Source organism: Danio aesculapii, chromosome 1 (assembly GCF_903798145.1).
Source record: "Danio aesculapii chromosome 1, fDanAes4.1, whole genome shotgun sequence".
NCBI lineage: Eukaryota > Metazoa > Chordata > Actinopteri > Cypriniformes > Danionidae > Danio > Danio aesculapii.
This window is the reverse complement of record NC_079435.1, coordinates 5,578,713-5,602,294: the sequence shown is the minus strand read 5'-3', so window position 1 is coordinate 5,602,294 and position 23,582 is coordinate 5,578,713. Positions and strand designations below refer to the sequence as shown.

Below are 23,582 nucleotides of genomic sequence, written 5' to 3'. Positions count from 1 at the left end.
TAATAGTCTGTTGCACTGTTGCACTAAATCATTTAAAAGAACCTGACGCATGTGCATGTGAACTTTTATTTGATTTTAGCTCAGCGTTTAACACGGTTCAACCACATGTTTTAATTAGGAAACTAAAAAAGTTAGGAGTAAATCCTACAGTTACTGAATGGTATCACTCCTTTGTAACAGACCGAACTCAGGCAGTCAAAGTACATAACAGTTTGTCCTAAGTGAAATACAGTAGTTCTGGTGTCCCTCAGGGTTGTGTGAGTTCATCACTTCTGTTTACTTTATATACTAATGAGTGTTCAAGCAGGCACTCACAGAATCTTATTTTTAAATACTCAGATGATACAGTAATTTAAAGTTTGCTGAAAAAACAAGATCCTGTTTCTGTTTATTTTTCTGAAATTGATGCATTTGTTGAGTGGTGCGATGAAAACTTCTGAAAAGTAAATACGAAAAAAATTAAGGAAATAATCTTCGATCTCAAGTGTGTTGTCGAGCATTTACCAGTGTTTGTACATAATCAGGAAATCACTCCGGTACAGTCATACAAGTGTTTGGGAATTTACATAGAGAGGTCTCTACCATGGGACACTCAAGTAAACTGGATTTGTCAAAAGTCAAGTCTCTCTCCCGGGACAGCATGCCAGACAAGCTTTATAATCAATCATCAGCTAAGTGTGAACTCTTGAAATATGTGTTGCATAATTTCTATTCATACTCCAAGCATTGATCAACTTCTTCAATATTAATCAATTTTCTAGTCTAGTCTTGGCAAATAACTGAGAAAACACCATTATTAAAGGCCACAGGTTTATGATGTCATCATTGAGACTTCTGACAAAGTATTTTACAGTATTCAAAAATACAAAAATACAAGACACTAAACCCATTTTCATAAACCTCATCAAAGACACATTACAAAATACTATTTTGTGTTTAAAATATGTATTTGAAATACTTGTATCATAAATACTGCCCATCCCTGGTCACCGAAATGAAGGCCAACATTCTGCTTGGTCTTAAAGCCTTTTTTGATGGGTTATGGGTTATTTTCATTACTCATGATAGCATAGCAAATGAGCACATGTTTGGGACAAATTGTGGACCTTTGTCAGTGAGGGGTGGGCCTTTTGACTCACCCGAACCCTCCCTGGCTACAGGTCTGATGGAGGATTTTTTGTAGGGGATCAGCAGCAGTTTAACTGTTTAGAACAAACAAGGCACATGTGAACAACCATCACAAACAAACAAACAAACAAACAGTTGTAGATCATCATGTAGCCACACAGTATTTGTTGTGCTGGGGGTTATTCTAGTAATTTCAGCATTTTTTTTCTGTTTTGTGAACATGTAAACATGGCAGTGTGGTGGTTCAGTGTTTAGAACTGTTGCCTCAAGCAAGATGGTCACTGGTTTGAGTCCCGGCTGGGTCAGTTGGTGTTTCTGTGTGGAGTTTGCATGTTCTCCCTATGTTATCGTGGGTTTCCTCTGGGTGCTCCGGTTTTCCCCACAGTCCAAACACATGCACTATAGGGTAATTGATTAACTAAATTGGCTGTAGTGTATGAATGTGAGAGTGTATGGGTGTTTCCTAGTGATGGGTTGCGGCTGGATAAGCATCTGCTGTGTACAACATATGCTGAATTAAGTCGGCGGTTCATTCCGCTGTGGTGACCCCTGATAAATAAAGGTACTAAGCTGAAGGAAAATGAACGAGTTTTGTATAATTTCTCTTATTTTCTTAAAATCTGCAAGCGGTTCACAAACTATCAAGCTTCACTGTGTATTGTTTCATATGCTGCTCGGGATATGTGATCTGTTTTTATTATATGTCCTTCATTACATTGTTTATTTTTGTAAAAATCTCTCATAAATTAGCCTTATCATACTGTAGGGAAAAACTGATGGAGTCTCTCATCAGTTTTTGTTTGTACATTCGTCTGGTGTTTTTAACTGCCATATTACTATCTAGAGTTAAATTTTTATTCCATATTCTATATTACCATATAGATTTATCCTATTTTTACTTATAGTATTACTATCATTTCTCTCTGTGCACATTCTCTCTCTTAACATTTTATTGGTAGACTTCCTGTTTTGTTAACCAAGAGCCTAAAAGCGATCATGCCAGGGATTATTGTGGAGAATAACACAAGAAGCCCCAGATAAAAATACTTTAACTCAAAAAAGATTAATGCTGTTCAAAATTTTCACCCGGAAGACAGCAGAGATATGATCTCCCTCCCTCCCTTCAACAGCTCACCTGACAGGCACCTGCATGTGAAAGTGAAAGAGCAGTCAGTCTCTGTCGCCATTTTATGAAAACAGAAACATCGTCTTACTAATGTAGAAGGAGTGAGATTCCTTCAATTCGGTTGTTTTGATGGATCATCGTGGGGATCAAGATGAAAACCTGTACAAAGGTAGATCTACATTTCCACACAGGTGAGTGATACAGTAAAGCAGTAGCCTGAGTAATCGATCATATCGGAATTTTGTGATGGGTTTTGTCGTCATGGCCCACTTTATTACATATAACCGATTGTTCTGCTAATTATAATACTTTATACATAATTGTTCAACGATATAACGACATTATGCTTTGAGAATCTTCCTTTTAAAAGGCATAAGCCTATAGTTTTGAGGGTGAGTTTTGTTTTCGCATTGGAAGTGTTCATTATTGATCCTGTAAAGTGACAACATTGCCTGTATACAGTCAGTGCGGTTCAGAAGATATTCATTAAAAGATCTTAAATAACAACTGAGAATTTTGGAAGACCACTTACTGTAAAATTACATTGGCCATGACATGACATACAAGAGCGGTTATTTTTAATAGATGAAACAAGCAAACTATAACCAACAGTGCAGAAGAAACACATAAAACACACTCAGAGGCAAACCATGACTGACACATAGAAGTTTATATACAAGGAGAACAAGGGAAAGCAAAATAACAAGGTTTTGAAGTCAATGAAATACATGAAAATGGGTTAGGATTAATGAACACAGAGAACAGAACTGAGTATGAAGACCACAAAAGTCTCCATATAATGCAATTTAGTGGCCTGAATCAGTACTGCAGTATTAATTAATGTAATAAGAGTGTTTGGATTATATTTGCTTGTGTTTATCTTTAAGGTATAGACTAAAGCCTCCAGAGCCTAGCTGTGTGTCCATGAAGAGTGACCGGTCAATGCATCGTCCTCTTGAATTTAGGGGAAACACTGTTCCTGGTTTTAGGTAACTGCTGGTCTAATTTTTCTGTTTTTTTTTTTTTTTTTTGACTTGGAACAAAGAAAAAAATGTTCATTATTAATCCTGTAAAGTGACAAGATTGCCTGTATGCAGTCAGTGCATTTCAAAGTATATTCATTAAAAGGTCTTAATTAACAGCTGAGAAATTTGGAAGAACACTTACTGTAAAATTACATTGTTGTGTTCATCTTTATGGTACAGATCGAACCCTCCAGAGCCTAGCTGTGTGTCCATGAAGAGTGACCGGTCAATGCATCGTCCTCTTGAATTTAAGGGAAACACTGATCCTGAGTTCAGGTAAACAATATGCAAAACATTTATTGATTCTTCATGGGGTCTGCGAGTGAATTAAAAGTGTTGTTTTTTTGTCCTGGATGTAAAATATCTCAAGATTCCAGCGATGTAAAATCAGAAGCAGATGCATTAATTAGAGTGTTGTTTAAGGGAAATTATTTATACAGGACTGTATCATCAGAAGTAAATGTCAGTCTTCTCTTATTCTGAAGCTAAACTAGTCACTACTGTGCAAAATGTTCAGTTCAGTTTTAGATTAGATGTACCTAGCTGCATTTGTGTAAAAAAATCACAGATAAACAAAGATTTAGCAGGATAACCGCCAACTTATCACAGAGGGCCACTTTAGCATTATATCTGCTCTAGGGCCAGTTATGACTGTAAGACTGTATAAATGTTATTACTCAAAGTATTGTTTAAAATGGTTTCTTTATTTCATTAAAATATATGAAAATAATGATTTTATTGAATAAACTACAAAGACAAATGTCACCAGACACAAGTCAGCAGCTTCCTCCAAAAGTTCATCACATTTGATAGACAAAATTATAGAAAAACAAATCATTTTGAGCAGGCTCACAAGACAAACATGCATAATGAGTTATGTTGTTTTTATAGTCAATGTAAGGCAGCATGAATGATGGGTTCACACTAAATGCTCACTCTAGATTATTGACAGACAGCTTTTTACCTTTTTGCCATTATTAAAAAGCTCCAGTCGCTGTAGAAACCATCATTTGAGAGACATGCTTAGGACTATACGTTTACACTGGCTGATCTCACTTCACTAAACAAGCTTTTTAGTTGATCATAATAAATTATGGCACTGCTGGTGTCTGAGTTTATTTTATTTTATTTTTTATAATTATTTTTTTACCTTTTTATTGGGATAGTATAGTTAAGAACAGACAGGAAAGTAATGGGAGCAGAGAGAGGGGAATGGTCGGCATAGGACCTCGAGCCGGGAATCAAACTTGGGTTGCCGTGAGCACCATGGGGTGCTATATGTCAACGCAATTAACCACTAGGCTATTGGCGCCAACGTGTCTGAGTTTATTTAAATGTAGTGTTGAGTTTGGTGAGCAGTTTTGGAGAGTTCAATGTTTGCCCATTTAAAAATAAGGGAACTGTATTAACTTCCCAGTGGAGGTGTGATGCAAAACTACATGATTAAACAGACTTAAAAATAATCCAGAGTTGTCTGTAGATGGAGAGGAGTTTCATAATTGTCTATTAAAGGTCATTATTGCCCTGACAGTAATGTACAAAACATTTGCAAGGTAACAGGTTTGGCATAAATGTAAACAAATACGCTTTTTTAATGTTAATAGAATTTTATTGAAGCAGACTGAACCTGTATTTGTGTGTGTTGTAAATTCTCCATCAGCTAAATACATATTAAGATTTCTTTATTTGTTTTGCTTTGATTTGATCTACAGGCCTCCTGAATCCTGTGTGTCTGTGAAGAGTGACCAGTCTGTGGATCCTCCTCTAAAGTTTAGCGGACACCCTTGTCTTGACTTTAGGTAAATCTGTAATAGACAACACTGATTAACATTGTGTGTTTATATGAAAAATTCTGAAACTTTTGCTTGTTTTTATTTGGTTTTTTTTTTTTGTTTGTGTTGGTTTTGGCTTGTTGGTTCTTTAAGTTTTCTGTGTGTTTTGTGTGTGTTGTATTTGGAGCGCAGGATCTGTCAGTCTGTCTAATCTGTTTTTTCCAGTCTTAGGATCCTGCTGACTGAGCTTCATATCAAGTTTTCTGTTGTTTAGTTTGAGCTCATTATGTGTTGGGATATATTTCATTTACTCTTCTTTTTTTTTGAGAAAACATTCATTTCAAGCACTTAAGCCAGACCTGCTGCTGTTTTGTCACTTTAAAATTTACATGTGAATGATAAAGCATTTGTTGATATTTCGAATATATGGAAATATAGAAATGTGTGTACCACATATTATTATACTGAATTGCATAAACTCACTTAACTAAGAGATCATCTCTTTAAACATGATTTGTCATCAGATATCACATGCAACAATAAAAACATTTTATTTCAATCTTACAGCCTTCCCAAAGCCCTCCAGACATTCAGATCAAATCTGCTGAAGAAGTTTCAGTGTGTGTCTGAGGGAACAGCGAGAAATAAATCCCCAACACTGCTGAATGAGATCTACACAGAGCTCTACATCACAGAGGGAGACAGTGGAGAGATCAATAATGAGCATGAGGTGAGACAGATTGAGACTCAATCCAGGAGATCAACAACAGAGGACACACCGATCCAATGCAGAGACATCTTTACAGCTTTACCTGGACAACACAAAGCCATCAGAACTGTGCTGACGAAGGGAGTCGCTGGCATTGGAAAAACAGTCTCTGTGCAGAAGTTCATCCTGGACTGGGCTGAAGAGAAGGAGAATCGGGACATCCAGCTCATATTTCCACTTCCTTTCAGAGAGATCAACCTGATGAAGGACAGAAGACTCAGTCTGGCAGATCTCCTGCATGTGTTTTTCCCTGAAACCAAAGAGATGGAAATATCCAGAGACGGATATAAAGTGTTGTTCATCTTTGATGGTCTGGACGAGTGTCGTCTGTCTCTGGACTTTAACAGTGAAGTGAAACTGTGTAATATTTCTGAATCGGCCTCAGTGGAGGATCTGCTGATGAACCTGATTGTGGGGAATCTGCTTCCCTCTGCTCTCATCTGGATCACCTCCAGACCAGCAGCAGCAGATCTCGTCCCCTCTGAGTGTGTCCATCGACTGACGGAGGTACGAGGCTTCACTGACCCTCAGAAGGAGGAATACTTTAGGAAGAGGATCAGAGATCAGAGACTGGCTGATGAAATGATCCAACATCTGAAGTCCTGCAGGAGCCTCTTCATCATGTGCCACATCCCAGTGTTCTGCTGGATCTCAGCCACTGTTCTGGAGGAGATGATGAGGAGAACAGATATAGGAGAGATTCCCAAGACTCTGACTGAGATGTACACACACTTCCTGATCATTCAGACCAGCATCAAACATGAGAAGCACTATAAGAAGAAGCTGAAGGACGAGGAGATGATCCTCAAACTGGGGAAACTGGCTTTCCAGCAGCTGATAAAGGGCAACCTGATCTTCTATGAGGAGGACCTGAGAGAGTGTGGCATTGATGAGAGCGAAGCCTCCGTTTACTCAGGGTTGTGCACTCAGATCTTCAGAGAGGAGCTGGGCTTGTTTCAGGGGAAAGTCTTCTGCTTTGTTCATCTGAGCATTCAGGAGCATCTCGCAGCTCTTTATGTGCTGCTTTCATTCCTGCTGGACAACAGAGATGAGCTCAGTGAAAACCTCAGATCAACACATCCAAATGAGTTCAGTTGTCACACAGTGTCTGACTTGCACCAGAGAGCCGTGGACAAGGCTCTGCAGAGCAGAAATGGACATCTGGACCTCTTTCTCAGGTTTCTTCTGGGTCTCTCATTGAAATCTAATCAGACACTCCTGAAGAATCATTTGACACAAGTTGGAAACATCTCATACAGTCAAGAGGAAATGATTGAATACATTAAAATAAGAATAAAACTGAATCCCTCACCAGAGAAATCCATCAACCTGTTCCACTGTTTAAATGAACTGGGTGATCAATCTCTGATTAATGAAGTCCAGCAGTATGTCAGATCTGGAGATCTTTCAGGCAGCAGATTGTCCTCCTCTCAGTGGTCAGCGGTGGTCTTTGTTTTGTTGACTTCAAAGCAGTTGGATGAGTTTAATTTAAGCAAATATTTAGGAGGCAATGGACAAAACCACATGACACCTGATAAAGTTCTTCAGAAGCTCCTGCCTGTAGTTGAAGCCTCCAGATCAGCTCTGTAAGTAGCACTGAGGAAAGTGTGTGTGTGTGTGTGTGTGTGTATGTCTGCTTTAAGGCCTTGTCTGCTGCTTTAAGACCTTGTCTGCATTGAGACTGATATATTAAACTTTTCCCGATGTAACGAGGAGGCTGAGACAGTGTTAGAATCCATATGTGGAAGTTTATTAAGGGGTTATGCAGAGACATCAACTTGTAAACAGGCTGAGAGTCTGCAACATGTATGCAGTCCAAACCAATCGCCATACACAGGGGCAAATCCAGAAGACGTAGTAAGAGTGCAGTATAACAACAATCAGTCCAAAACAGATCAAGAGGGCAAAGACAGAGAACGTACGTGATCAAGGCAGGCAGGGTCATACACAGGATAGCAGGTAAGGCAGGTAAACTGGCAAATCTTTGCAAAGAAGCATGGCCTGAGCTCTCGCTGAAATACAGCACAAACAGGAAGTGAGCACAGAGGGAGCGGAGCTGAGTCAGTAGTCGGGCGAGGGCTCCCTCTGCTGGCGTGGCGTTACACCAGATCTGAAAATCCTTTGTGAATTTGAAGAATTCAGCAAAATCCTCATATTGAAATGAACATTTCTCCAAGAGTGTGTATTTGGTCTCAGTCTATAGAGGAATAAAGTAACATGAGCAGTGTTTCATTCAAAGTTACAAGTTAAACTATGAGCAAATTAAAATAATGTGTAAAACACTGGTGAATAAAGCACTGCTTCTGTCTGATGTGTTGTAGGAAATAAGAAGCGTCTTGAAGGGGGCGGGGCATGTCAGATTCTAGAGAGCATTTGATTGGTCAAGATCTGATGAAAAACTGAAGTATGAGCTGACGTGAAAACATTGTTGATCAATTTAGGAGGAAAAGACTAACTGCAAGCTTTCTTCCAAGGTTACTAATCATGTATTTTTTTTTTTCCGTCAAATAAAAATATCAGGCTCAAATCTCAAATCTATCGCTCCACAAAAAATATGCATTTAATTAATGCTCCGCTATTATTCTTATATTATAAACCTCTGTCAACATTTCTAATAGAAGTCTTTATTTTAAAGATTATGTCTTGAGCATCTGCTTTTACTTTAGAGGTTGTGTGCTTTTATTTCCTCTCTCACTCGCGGTTCATGTGCACGCGTTGTGTGTGATGAAAGACAATGAAAAGGCTCATATGTAGACTTTTTGTAAAGTATAGGCTACTATAGCATATAACAGCTTTGTTGTTTACATTTGGTATTGCATTCATTTGCAAACATGTTTTATAAGCTGTGAAATGAAAACCTCAGTTTGGTGTGGAGTTATCATTATGCGAAAATCAAGAAAATCTTTGGATTTGTTGATTCATAGATTATGTAGGCTATTTTGAAGGGCACCTATGGTGAAAAATCTACTTTTCAAGCTGTTTGGACAGACATATGTACATGTATGGTGTATAGACCGTCATATTGGGGGGTGATATAAACACACCCAGTGCTTTTTTTTTTCAATTTAGCAACATAAAAACGGAGGACCAATTGGAGCGGTTTTCAGATCGACCGCAACTTTACGTAGGAGTGCGGTCCCCCCGCCCACCAATATTGATTGACAGCTGCGCGCATTAACATGTCCCGGTAGTCACGTGTATAATCATATAAACAAGACCTGACGTGCGCAAAGCAACCAGGAATAAAAGGTCTGTTCAGTCCGCTAGGATCATCAATCATCATCAAACGTGATCAAGAGTGAGTTTCACATGTTTAAAATGTTTTAAAACAGAGCATGAGTGTAATGAATTACAGGGATTTAGCTTAGCTTTACTTCATCAGCACAGCCGCGTCTCAGAACAATTTTAAAGGAAGACGCTTCAATCCCGGTTTGTGGACGTTAAATCAGGTTTATTTTGTACATTAATATAAGAGATATCCATACAGCAGTGGAGATTAACCTGTATCCTGTCACATTTGCCTGCAAAAAGAGTGGAAAGCTAAACAGCCGCTCCGTCTGTGTGTGTGTCTGTGTGTGTCTGCTACGGTGTGTGTGTGCGCGCGCGTGAACTTTGTGTGACCTTGCCATGCAACTGCACAATAAATACTCATTGGTAAAGTTCTTACTGTAGTATCTCTCACAAACGCTACGTGAGATCTGCTTCCTTTAAGTCTGTCTGTTGTCTGACGCTGCCGAGGGAGGAGATTAAGGCACGCAGAAAGGCACGTAGAAACAGTGGGCGGGGAGGACTAGCCTTAAAGGAGCAGTACACCAAAACCACCACCCAGTGAAAAAATTTATAAACAGGAATTTAATACAAGGTATAATAAATAATCTGATGGGTGGTTTGAGCTGAAACTTTACACACACTTTCTGGAGACACAAAAAACTTATATTAAATCTGAAAAAAGGGCTAACCTAGGTGCCCTTTAAACATGGATATTTTATAAGAACTATTAATAACTGTAATTCTCCAAATGGATAAAAAGGTTGATTTGTTGGTTGCACACTAAATCATCACAACTTTAGCCTGTTTGATGTGTTTTTGAGCCGTGCCGGAGCGCTCTCTGATGGAGTGAAACTCAGACGCTCCAACTTGTGGCCGGCTTGTTTCCAAAGCAGAGCACATTTCAGAAAGTTTGGTTTTGCGGTTTCTTTCTCTAATTGTGCAAATAAACGGAGGTGTTTATGAGGCAGATCCAGGACAGAGACAATCTGCATCAGCGCTGGTTTGGCATCAACTCGTCTGTCAAACTGTGACCAGCAATGTTTTTTTCATGTTAATTTTTTGGCAAAATACGTCAGGTGTTAAACAAATATGTGTTGCACATCCATGCAGCCAAACTAAGAAAAAAAATAAAATAAAATAAAAAATAAAACCTGTGTGTGTTACCTGTGATGTGCGTTTGGATAAAGACCAAGAGAACAGGACTGTGGGTGTTCATCCTTCCCTCTTCAGCTTTGGAGTTTTTTTGTTTTTTTATCTTTATATTTATGTATCATTTCACTTAATTTTTGATATTTAAGTTAATTTGATTTTCTGGTTTGGATTTTTATTTGGTTTTGTTGCTACTTTCTTGAGCCAGGAGGTTGTAACAAAAATATATATATTTATTTATTTATTTATATTTAACTGATATCATTAATCGGTTAAAACACACCCTTTTGGTTAACGATGAATCTGTTATTATGAGCTTCCCTACGCCATTGTAATTAATCTGACTCCATTTAATTTATCATCATTGATAAAGAGAAAGAATCTCAAAACATTAATGCATGCAAAGTTGTTTATTAAATTATATGTTAGTAGAATGACAGTAGAATGATACAAATGAACATACTGTATAGAGAAACTTAACTGTAACATATGAACTGCTGTGTCACAAAGACAGTGAAACTGCGTTTGTTAGTGGATGAGGCTACGCACCGGTGTGCGGGAGAAGCAGAGTAAAAGACATTCTCCTCGATCTACAACACCTTTCCTTCTTTTACCCTGAGCAAAGCATTGTCAAACATGAGGGAAAACCCCAAAACCAGCTGAACATAAGAGCAAAGTTGAGGAGATAATGTGGAGGAGACGTTCATTAACATACAGTATTCTCCTCAGGCCATGGCCCAACAATAGTAAATAGATTGTATATTGAAATACATCAGTGTCTCTGTTTATTTCATCACTACAGCGCTGAAGTCATAAACTGTCAAATGACACCAAACATGACAAAGTTATATGAAGAAAGATCACGAGCAGATGAATTGTGTATGATGAAAAGCACATGGTTACTGTAAGAGCAAATGGCAGAGAGGTGTATTGGAGCTGTGAGGAACTCTGCCACACCAGAAGGACCCAACCCATGCTTGGAATATGTCAGTAGTCCTTCATTAGCATAGAAGAAATAGCATATAATATTTTCTCAGTTTACATGTTCAACATAAGAAAGATACTCATAAAGGTTTAAAACCACATGAGGAAGAGGAAATGAAGTGATTTTTATTTTTTCTGGAAAATAGTTTAGAAAATCATTTTGAGGATGGAATTTTGCTCAAATGTTTACAGAAAAATTAATGCAGCATTTAATTACATCACCTGATGCATTTTTTTAATGACTATCAAAGAATTTATTTTGGAAATGAGTTAGTGTGTAATTTATGTGCAGATCTTTTGATGAAAAAACCATTGAGACGACTCAATTAAGCAAATAAGATTTCTGCATATTTGTAGAGTTACTGCACATCTTAGAATTTCCATTCAATAAAAAATATGATTAGAGTAAACGAAGCCTGAATATGATTAGAGTAAACAAAGCCTGAATATGATTAGAGTAAACGAAGCCTGAATATGATTAGAGTAAACAAAGCCTGAATATGATTAGAGTAGATAAAGCCTGAATATAATTAGAGTAGACGAAGCCTGAATATGATTAGAGTAGACGAAGCCTGATTATGATTAGAGTAAACAAAGCCTGAATATGATTAGAGTAAACAAAGCCTGAATATGATTAGAGTAGACGAAGCCTGATTATGATTAGAGTAGACGAAGCCTGAATATGATTAGAGTAGACGAAGCCTGAATGTGATTAGAGTAGACGAAGCCTGAATATGATTAGAGTAGACAAAGCCTGAATATGATTAGAGTAGACGAAGCCTGAATATGATTAGAGTAGACAAAGCCTGAATATGATTAGAGTAGACAAAGCCTGAATATGATTAGAGTAGACAAAGCCTGAATATGATTAGAGTAGACAAAGCCTGAATATGATTAGAGTAGACGAAGCCTGAATATGATTAGAGTAGACGAAGCCTGAATATGATTAGAGTAGACGAAGCCTGAATGTGATTAGAGTAGACGAAGCCTGAATATGATTAGAGTAGACAAAGCCTGAATATGATTAGAGTAAACAAAGCCTGAATATGATTAGAGTAGACAAAGCCTGAAGCACCATTCAAAGCCAATGCGATCATAAAGTGATTATTAATCAGCATGAGTGATGAACACCTGCTGTTATTTATTTAACACGTTTATAATAATAGTCTGTCATCATAATAAAAATATAATTAAACATATAATTGTATATTAGTTTAGTTTTAAAACATAGTTTTAATTGTGACAGGTTGTCCACTAAAAGGTATTTAAGAAAAAGTACTTATTTACTCAGCATGTTATTTATTTTCATCAGTTCTCTGATTATGTTGTTTGGATCACAGTGATGATTATATAAGAAAAGTCCTTTCAGGTTACAGGATTAATTGTGTAAAGTCTCTGTGTGTGCTTTTGATCTGCTGAACTGAGAGTGAAGAGTGTGTTGTTGTTCTGCAGGTTGTGGAATTGTGGTGTCTCAGATGAAGGTTGTGCTGCTTTGGCTTCAGCTCTGAGATCAAACTCCTCAAACCTCAGAGAACTGGATCTGTCTGAGAATAAAGTAGGAGATTCAGGAGTGAAGCTGCTCTCTGCTGGACTGGAGGATCCTCACTGTAAACTGGAGAAACTAGTGTAAGATCATACATTAATCTTAGTTTAAATTACATCAAGGGTTTACATGTATTTATCAGCCTGATTCTCATTAGAGCTCTTGGTTTTTAAGCCATAAAATTTTACTTTTAATGATCTATTAATAAAATAAAACACTGCAATAATGCTCTAGAACAATGGTTCTCAAACTTTTTTCACCAAGAACCACCTCAGAAAAAAAATTGTCTCTCCAAGTACCACCATAATGACCAGTATTGAAATATAGTAGCGTAGTAGGCCTAATTAAGCAGCTACAGCTCTACCCAGTTCAAAAACGAGGCAGATTAATTCCTATTGTTAAGACTATGTATAAAGCTACGGTCACACTGGGCTTTGTGTGTGCGAAATTCTGTCGTATGGCGCTGCGAAAAGGGGTGGGATTAAACAAGATGATTAGACATTAAAAAAAGCAAGCGATTGCTCCATGATTTACATTTCTGTCCAGAGAGGTCCTGTTTTGATCCTCGATTGGTCTCACGCAGTCACGTGATGCGATTTCGCAGGTCAGAGTTCACCAAGCTTGAACTTTGCACCGCAGCAACCTGCGAAACTTGACGCATGACCCTGCGTTTCCGGTCTGACGCATTCGCGTGTGTATGAATGGAAGTCTATGGGAAGAAAAGTCAAGTGTGACCGCAGCCTTACTGTCAGCCACTTTAAACACTATAAATAGTTTGAACGTTAACTGTGCTTGCAGGTAAAAACAAACAAACAAACAAAAAAACATTTTAATTAAAATGTGCTTTTAAAAGTTCAATAAAAATAGCACTGTTAAAAAATAAAAAGAAAACTGCTGTACTTAAATCTAAAGTATTAACATAGTAGCCTATTCATCAAAACCTGGAAATGTTGTTTGGATCTCATAAGTATATGCTATATGTCATATTCATATACTGTGTGTATATATATATATATATATATATATATATATATATATATATATATATATATATATATATACATTTCTGACAAATTTTGAAATATACAGTATGTTGCATGTACAAATGACAGAGTTCATACCGGCACAGCCTTATGAAAGTCAAGGAATTTTAAGCGCTTTTTCCAGCACCTATTTTTATTTTGAAGACTGACACGCTATGTATTGAAAATCTGAAATGTATTCTCAGCAACCCAAAAAAACATTGCATAGGAATTTGTACAAATAAAAACCATTAATAATAATAATAATAATAATAATAATAATAATAATAATAATAAAAAAGATTTGTTAATCATATATTAATAATATAATAAACCTGCACTAAATGTGCTTGTGAAATGTTTTTTTTGTACTCAAGTAAAAATACTATTACACTGCTAAAATAACACAAATTTTAGTAAATAATACTAATATTAGGTAAAAGTACAAAGTACTCTTTTAAAAAGTACTAGTTAGTTACTTTTGGAAAAAAAAATTCTGACTTTCATTTTGCAATCACTTTTTTAAGTGTAAACCTGTTTGAATGGTTTAATTGCTTAAATCCCAAAGCTACCTACATGCATAAGAATTTGCACTAACAAAGGAAGTATGGTTGATTTGTCCTTTCATGACAATTAATCTTTTATTCAATATCACTGGCAAAACTACCACATACTCTATAAGGCCATAGAAACACTTTCTGTCCATTTTTTAAACAATATTTTCAAGCTTTGAATGGTTTAATTAAAGTATATGATGAAAAGATTTAAATTTAGCATTTTATTTACATATTTCACACCATTTTTCTTTAAAACATGGCAAATTTGTTTCTTAAATAGCTGTACATCACATGGAAATTTTATTTTACACTTGATCTTAAACTAAAATAATTTGAGAAAAAAAGACAAGAACACTGTCAGTAGTGAAATAATAAAACAAATGACTTTGTTTTATTTGAGGTATTTGAAATATGACAACACTACATTTATAAAAGCAGTGTTTTAAGAGCCTTATTGTTTATTTTGATAATTAAACAATAAGTACCAACAGATTGCTTTGACTTGTAATGCTTGTACAATTTAGAGCTGCTTTAAGACAGATCAGAATACTGCTATTATGTATAAATCAGGCAAATACCTCAACAGAAATATTTCTAGCATAATTATTTTGTTGTAAAGAAATAAAAAAGTTCCACCTTTGCTAAAAGTTTCACTTCACTATGCAGCCAAACAAGAAGTCCGTTAGCATTGTCATTGATCATGCATCGGTCTACTTCTAAATACTTGATAGTTTTTGACTAAATTTAGTCAAGGAGCAAAGATAAATAATGTCTACTCTAATAGCGAAGAGAACGCGATTGTATACAGTTTTAGCAGCTTATGACACAATGCTCTAAAATAAACATTCGAAGCACAGCGCTGTGCTCGTGCGCTTCAGGGAACAGCCAATGCTGATCACATCGGTGTTATCGTACGCATCAAAGGATTAAAAGTATTCATTTTTTCTTTCATTATTCAGCGATTCATCTGCGTACCACTAGGAGGAGAACCACTGCTCTAGAACACTTCAACAATAACATCACATTTTCTTATTTTATTTTATTTATTTTCATTTTTATTCTTTACTTTAATTGATTTTCCGACATTAAATCATCAAGCTTGTGTTTTGTCAGGTTGTCATCTATATGTGCTGCTGGTTTTAGGGTGTACTCGCACTAGGCTACCCGAACCGTGCCTGGGCACATTTGACCCCCATATCCCAAATTTGTTTGACTAGTTTGAGTGCTCCGGACTGCACCTGGGCATGGTTCAAGGCTACCATGTCTAGTGTGAGTACAGCCTTAGAGTGTTTTAGATTCTCACAGCGGCTCGACTGACACTGAGTGGAGAATCAGTTTCACACTTTACTTTAATCCTGCAGTGAATATCAGATGTTTATAGTTTTATTGTATTTTACTGTAGATCACAGTGATTCATATTAAAATATAATCAAACTAAACAAACTAACTGAACATGAAGCTCACACAGATTACAGGATTAATTGTGTAAAGTCTCTGTGTGTGTTGTTGATCTGCTGAACTGAGAGTGAAGAGTGTGTTGTTGTTCTGCAGGTTGAAGTGTTGTGGTGTCTCAGATGAAGGTTGTGCTGCTTTGGCTTCAGCTCTGAGATCAAACTCCTCAAACCTCAGAGAACTGGATCTGTCTGGGAATAAAGTAGGAGATTCAGGAGTGAAGCTGCTCTCTGCTGGACTGGAGGATCTTCACTGTAAACTGGAGAAACTGATGTAAGATTATACATTAATTTTAATTAAAATAATAATATATTTTTTATAAAGAGTCTCTCATTATAATCAGGGTTTACATGTTATAAGTTTGATTCACATAAGAGCTTTTGGTGATTTGGTTTTGGGACTGTTTGAGTTATGAAATTATATTTAATTAATAATTAGAATTAAGTATTTATTGCATTTTTATTATGCTGTAGTACCCTTAAACAATAAAAATCTTTACGTTTTCACTATATTTCTTTTATTTCATTTTTTGTCATTAGTTATATAAATTTCCCAGCGTTATATCATCAAGCTTGTGTTTTGTTAGGTGCCATCTAGTATATGTGCTGCTGGTTTTAGAGGGAAGTGTGTGAATAAAACAAGAGTTTCAGATTCTCACAGCAGCTCGACTGACACTGAATGAAGAATCACAGATTCACACTTTACTTTCAAACCAGCCGTGAATATCAGATATTTACAGTTTTACAGTTTACAATTATATAGTTGATCAATCTGAAATCAGTGATTGTCCAGTAATAGCAGTTAGCTATCTCAGTATAAACTTATTTAAGCTGCTAAATGAGCTAAATTCACAATTTAACACATTAAAACTAAAGTAAACAAACTAACTGAACATGAAGCTCACACAGATTACAGGATTAATTGTGTAAAGTCTCTGTGTGTGTTGTTGATCTGCTGAACTGAGAGTGAAGAGTGTGTTGTTGATCTGCAGGTTGAGGAATTGTGGCGTCTCAGATGAAGGTTGTGCTGCTTTGGCTTCAGCTCTGAGATCAAACTCCTCAAACCTCAGAGAACTGGATCTGTCTGTGAATAAAGTAGGAGATTCAGAAGTGAAGCTGCTCTCTGATGGACTGAAGGATCCTCACTGTAAACTGGAGAAACTGATGTAAGATTATACATTAATTTTAATTAAAATAATAATATATTTTTTATAAAGAGTCTCTCATTATAATCAGGGTTTACATGTTATAAGTTTAATTCACATAAGAGGTTTTAGTGATTTGGTTTTGGGACTGTTTGAGTTATGAAATTATATTTAATTAATAATTAGAATTAAGTATTTATTGCATTTTATTATGCTGTAGTACCCTTAAACAATAAAAATCTTTACGTTTTCACTATATTTCTTTTATTTCATTTTTTGTCATTAGTTATATAAATTTCCCAGCGTTATATCATCAAGCTTGTGTTTTGTTAGGTGCCTTCTAGTATATGTGCTGCTGGTTTTAGAGGGAAATTTGTGAATAAAACAAGAGTTTCAGATTCTCACAGCAGCTCGACTGACACTGAATGAAGAATCACAGTTTCACACTTTACTTTCAAACCAGCCGTGAATATCAGATATTTACAGTTTTATAGCTTACAATTTTATAGTTGATCAATCTGAAATCAGTGATTGTCCATTAATAACAGTCCGCTATCTCAGTATAAACTTATTTAAGCTGCTAAATGAGCTAAATTCACAATTTAACAAATTAAAACTAAAGTAAACAAACTAACTGAAACAGGAAGCCCACACAGATTACAGGATTAATTGTGTAAAGTCTCTGTGTGTGTTGTTGATCTGCTGAACTGAGAGTGAAGAGTGTGTTGTTGATCTGCTGAACTGAGAGTGAAGAGTGTGTTGTTGTTCTGCAGGTTGAGGAATTGTGGCGTCTCAGATGAAGGTTGTGCTGCTTTGGCTTCAGTTCTGAGATCAAACTCCTCAAACCTCAGAGAACTGAATCTGTCTGTGAATAATCTAGGAGATTCAGGAGTGAAGCTGCTGTCTGCTGGACTGGAGGATCTTCACTGTAAACTTGAGAAACTGATGTAAGATCATACATTAATCTTAATTAAAATAATAATATATTTTTTATAAAGAGTCTCTCATTATAATCAGGGTTTACATGTTATAAGTTTGATTCACATAAGAGCTTTTGGTGATTTGGTTTTGGGACTGTTTGAGTTATGAAATTATATTTAATTAATAATTAGAATTAAGTATTTATTGCATTTTTATTATGCTGTAGTACCCTTAAACAATAAAAATCTTAACGTTTTCACTATATTTCTTTTATTTCATTTTTTGTCATTAGTTATATAAATTTCCCAGCGTTATATCATCAAGCTTGTGTTTTGTTAGGTGCCTTCTAGTATATGTGCTGCTGGTTTTAGAGGGAAATTTGTGAATAAAACAAGAGTTTCAGATTCTCACAGCAGCTCGACTCAACATGAATGAAGAATCACAGTTTCACACTTTACTTTCAAACCAGCCGTGAATATCAGATATTTACAGTTTTACAGTTTACAATTTTATAGTTGATCAATCTGAAATCAGTGATTGTCCATTAATAGCAGTTAGCTATTTCAGTATTAACTTATTTAAGCTGCTAAATGAGCTAAATTCACAATTTAACACATTAAAACTAAAGTAAACAAACTAACTGAACATGAAGCCCACGCAGATTACAGGATTAATTGTGTAAAGTCTCTGTGTGTGTTGTTGATCTGCTGAACTGAGAGTGAAGAGTGTGTTGTTGTTCTGCAGGTTGAGGAATTGTGGCGTCTCAGATGAAGGTTGTGCTGCTTTGGCTTCAGCTCTGAGATCAAACTCCTCAAACCTCAGAGAACTGAATCTGTCTGTGAATGAAGTAGGAGATTCAGGAGTGAAGCGACTCTCTGCTGGACTGAAGGATCCTCACTGTAAACTGGAGAAACTGGAGTAAGATCGTACATTAATCTCAGTTAATGTTATCTACAGTATTTTAAGGGATTTTCATCATCATGTTATTAAGATCTTCGTCATTTACATTAAAGAAATATTTCTTCTAAAGATGAATTTCTCTTCAATTATCTGCACTCATGCTGTTCCAGGAGTTTACAGAATTGAAGATTCAGCAAAATAATGTCTGTGTAAAGTAAATGGAAATGATCTTTAAAGCTGAAGTTTTAGAAACCATTTAGACAAAACACTAATCCAGGGGTGTCAATCTCAGTTCCTGGAGGGCCGCAGCTCTACACAGTTTAGTTCCAACCCTAATTAAACACACCTGATCAAACTAATTGAGTCCTTCAGGCTTGTTTGAAACCTACAGGTAAAGCTACGGTCACAGTGGGCTTTGTGTGTGTGAAATTCTGTCGTATGGCGCTGCGAAAAGGGGCGGGATTAAACAAGATGATTAGACGTTAAAAAAAGCGAGCGATTGCTCCATGATTTAAAGGGCACCTATGGTAAAAAATCAACTTTTCAAGCTGTTTGGACAGACATATGTGCATGTATGGTGTATAGACCGTCATATTGGGGTGATATAAGCACACCCAGTGTTTTTTTTTTCAATTTAACAACATAAAAAACGGTGGACCAATTGGAGCTGTTTTCAAACCGACCGCAACTTTACGTAGGAGAATGGTCCCCCCGCCCACCAATATTGATTGACAGGCACGTCATCATATCCTCAGTTTGTTGATTCACGTCCGCCATTTTCAGCGTGAGTGGAAGCGATATCACTAAAGGAACACGCTAGCTCTATTTTTTGATGCAAGGCTCATTGGGCTCAACACCAGAGCAATATTCTCCACATTATCACTCTAATCGGAATTATTGGTTGTATCTTTAGGTAGGTTTGCAAACATGTTTACTTCTCATTGAGTCTACCTTATACTTCAGCCGTTTGCATTTCTCACGATCCCAGAAGCTCCCTGTGATCTTAACTAGCATGCGTTTTAGAATTCTAAACATAGGTTTCTATCAGGGTACAATCAAGTCGACGGCTGGGCGCCGCGGGCCGCTGCAGAAACCTATGTTTAGAATTCAAAAATGAGTGGCTCGACGATTTGGGACACTTCATGTTTCTGCCGCGCCACAGAGAGTGTCTGGTGTGCCGTGTCGCGGCTTCAAGCGGCGCATCCAGTGCCTCAGTCAAAGTTAATTCAGTGTGCGTGGTTATTAGTTTCTGTGTACAAGCTCGGCACTTGAAACTAGCACACAGCTGGCTGTAAAACTGTACAAAGACACAAATGATTTTGTACTCTCTGCTTGGTCTGTGTCCGAGTCGTACATGTAAGACTGAATGCTAATCCTCTCACTCCTTCTCCTCTCAGTCTGCCTGTCAGACTCTGTTGCAAACACAGAGCGGTGAGCTCATGGCCCCGCCCCCTTGTTACGTTGGGCGGAAAGCCGAAACTAGTCTACATTGATGCAACACACCCCTAAATCAGCGAGCTGTGGACACGCCCCCAACATGACACTTTTTAACACATTATAATAAAAAAATCTGAATTGTGTTTTGAACTGAACCTAAACTGGCACACTCAGAAGAGCCATAATATTAATATTAAATCATAAAAAAGAGGTAAACTATGTGCCCTTTAAATTTCTGTCCAGAGAGGTGCTGTTTTGATCCTCGATTGGTCTCACGCAGTCAAGTGATGCGATTTCGCAGGTCAGAGTTCACCAAGATTAAACTTTACACCGCAGCAACAAGCGAAACTTGACGCATGACCCTGCGTTTCCGGTCTGACGCATTCGCGTGTGTATGAATGGAAGTCTATGGGAAGAAAAGTCAAGTGTCACCGCAGCTTTAGTGTGTTGGAGCAGGGTTGGAACTAAACTGTGCAGCCCTCCAGGAATTGAGTTTGACATCCCTGCACTAATCCATAAAGCCAACATGAGGAATCACTGAAGCAGAAGCATGTTTGAGCAAAACACATTCATATTTGAATAATAATAATGTCATATATCAGCCTTTAGTCAGCATAAATCTGCATTTCCCTCATTTATTGATGAAAGCATTGCCCCCACAGAAACTTCAGTGTAAAAGTTTTTATATTACAACACAAGATTTCCCTGCAGTAAATGTTACATGCTCCACGTGTACAGTTCAACACAACATTATGAAGATGTTTTCTCCTTCTGTATTGATGTTGATGAAGCTGAAAGACTCTTCTAGAGGTGTTCATCTGCCTCTGATTGTTCTGATCATATTCTAGATCTGGATTATAGTTCAGTGTTATTGCTACACACATCCAGCGTGTGTTGTTGTATTGTGGATTATAGTTATTGATAAGATGTTTTGAGTATGTAAATGAGCCACACCCCCACCCCCCTGTAATTCTGTTTGTGCTCGCTCCGCCCCTCACACCTCTTCAGTTTGTGACCCCACCCCGCATCCCCGCTCTTCATTTTGTGATCATTCACCCCCGTCAGTAATCCCTGCAGGTGGGCCCCCACATTTTGCGCTACGCCACTGCGTCTGTTGTGTCTAAGAAAGTAAATCGTGCCATTTAGTGCCGAAAAAAAGATCCTCTCAGTAGCTCACACTGATCACTGTTGTGCTCATTATCTGAAGAGTTCTGAGAGAGTAACCCATTGAGAAACAGGACAGAGGGATTGTAAATCTGTAATCTAAAGTCTCTGTGTGTGTTGTTGATCTGCTGAACTGAGAGTGAAGAGTGTGTTGTTGATCTGCAGGTTGAGTGGTTGTGGTGTCTCAGATGAAGGTTGTGCTGCTTTGGCTTCAGCTCTAAGATCAAACTCCTCAAACCTCAGAGAACTGAATCTGTCTGGGAATAAAGTAGGAGATTCAGGAGTGAAGCGGCTCTCTGATTTAAGAGATGATCCACATTATAAACTGGAGACACTGCGGTGAGTAGTAATGATTCATAGATCATATAATAATGTCATTTGATCTATCAGTCAGCTGTAGACGTGTCTGCAGTAATGCCTAATGTGTGTGTTTCTGTGTGTTTTATTCAGTTTCAACAGGTATTAAATGATGTTGAATGTGGAGTCACTACAGACACATTAAACTGTACAGAAGTGAAGTGTCAGTGATTGAGTTTATAAAGACTCTGCTGGATTACTAAATAACATCATCAGTGACTGAAACACTCCATCATTAATGTGCATCAGAGAAGAGGAAGAAATGCTGCAGGAACTGCTTTATTCATATCAGAGAAACTCAAATCTGCAGAATTAAAGCACAAATAACCGGATGCTCTTTCTGTTTTCTCCACCTGTGATGGAGCACGTCATAAAGAGAGAACACCATGAGAAAAGGAGAAACTTTCTGTCTCTTCACACATGTGAGATGATTCTAAACAGTGTCGAGTGATTCAGCTTTCCTTCAGTCTGACTACAGTTATAAGGCTGCATATTGAAGAGCGACATGATCCAGTTCAGGATGTAATTACTCAAGAATAAATAATTTGTTCACTTACGATGTTATACTTACACATGTAAATATCTCACTAGTCAGGCTGATTTACCCCTTTCACCCTAACACTAACATTTCAGACCTACCTTGTAAGTTGATGCATATTGATAATATGACACTAAATTTATTTGTTGTTCCTTTTTATTTATTGGTTTTATCAATACATTTCCTCATATCTATTCTAAGATTGATTATAATGTACACTGTGTTGTAAAGTAAAATAATAAATCTATGCATTATGCTGTAAATAATCTGAATGGTACAACACTGTGGTCTATATACTCCCGTACTCTTGTATTCACTGAACTCATGAAAGTTTGTCAAATTATATTAATAAAATTATGAATGAAATATATCGACCCGATTTACTTTGTCAGCACTCATTGTGAACAATTAATATGTTTGAGTTTAAATAAAGCATTTGAATCAGTTCAATTCACCTTTATTTTTATAGAGATTTTACATAGTAGATTGTGTCAAAGCAGCTTCACATGGAAGATTATAGTCAATTGAAACTAGTTCAGTTTTCAGAGTTTAAGTTCAGTTTAGCTCAGTTCAGTGTGGTTAATAATCACTACTGAGAGTCCAAACACTGAACAGCAAATCCATCGATGTGCAGCTTTACAAGTCCCGAACCATGCAAGTCAGTGGCGACTGCGAAGAGGAAAAAACGTAACCAATTGCCGAAAGTGAAGAATTAAAACCTTGAAAGAAACCAGGCTCAGATGGGCACGACATCCAACATCTTGTGCAGAGCTGCAGTCTAGGCGCTGGAGAATGCTGGACCTCAGGGAAGACTTGTCTGTCCCTGGAGTCTTACAGAAATCAGCCTCATGTTCTCCACTCCTCCATGACCACCACAGCAGCTGCTCAGGATACGGCCTGGTCCAGGATTATGGAAACCTTGGGATCGTCTTGTCGCTGGTCTTTGATCAAATCAGTGACTGCATAGTCTGAGGGCCTCGGGATGAGTATCCCCAGGTGAAAATAGAGAGTAAAGAGAATAATTAGCATAGCTGCTGTTCATAGTGTGTATAAACGAGATGCAAAAACCTGCATGGGGCACGTTCATGTATCATACCGCTAAGTGATGCCCTGAGTGCATGCTTTGCTAAAAAGATAGGTCTTTAATCTAGTTTTGAACTGCGAGAGTGTGTCTGAGCCTCGGACATTATCAGGAAGGCTATTCCAGAGTTTACAGTTTTTTCAATAGTAAACACATCGTGTTGTGCGGTAGGATACCAAATTCGACTTAAGACCTAACTTTTATCATACACCACACTGCTTTAATGCCAACTGCAGACGTCTT

The 23,582-nt window shown here is 37.2% G+C and overlaps 1 protein-coding gene across 1 annotated transcript in view; it reads left to right on the top strand.

Annotated features, from left to right (window-relative positions):
• Positions 1–22,628, top strand: part of LOC130223621 (uncharacterized) — a 74,023-nt gene extending 51,395 nt beyond the window's left edge. The window contains exons 13-20 of the mRNA XM_056456412.1: positions 5,619–7,406; positions 12,676–12,849; positions 15,897–16,070; positions 16,789–16,962; positions 17,715–17,888; positions 18,607–18,780; positions 21,529–21,702; positions 21,814–22,628. Coding sequence (XP_056312387.1) covers positions 5,619–7,406; positions 12,676–12,849; positions 15,897–16,070; positions 16,789–16,962; positions 17,715–17,888; positions 18,607–18,780; positions 21,529–21,702; positions 21,814–21,829 — 2,848 coding nt within the window. The 3' untranslated portion in view covers positions 21,830–22,628. The remainder of the gene's footprint in view (positions 1–5,618; positions 7,407–12,675; positions 12,850–15,896; positions 16,071–16,788; positions 16,963–17,714; positions 17,889–18,606; positions 18,781–21,528; positions 21,703–21,813) is intronic.
• Positions 22,629–23,582: the final 954 nt, after the last annotated feature.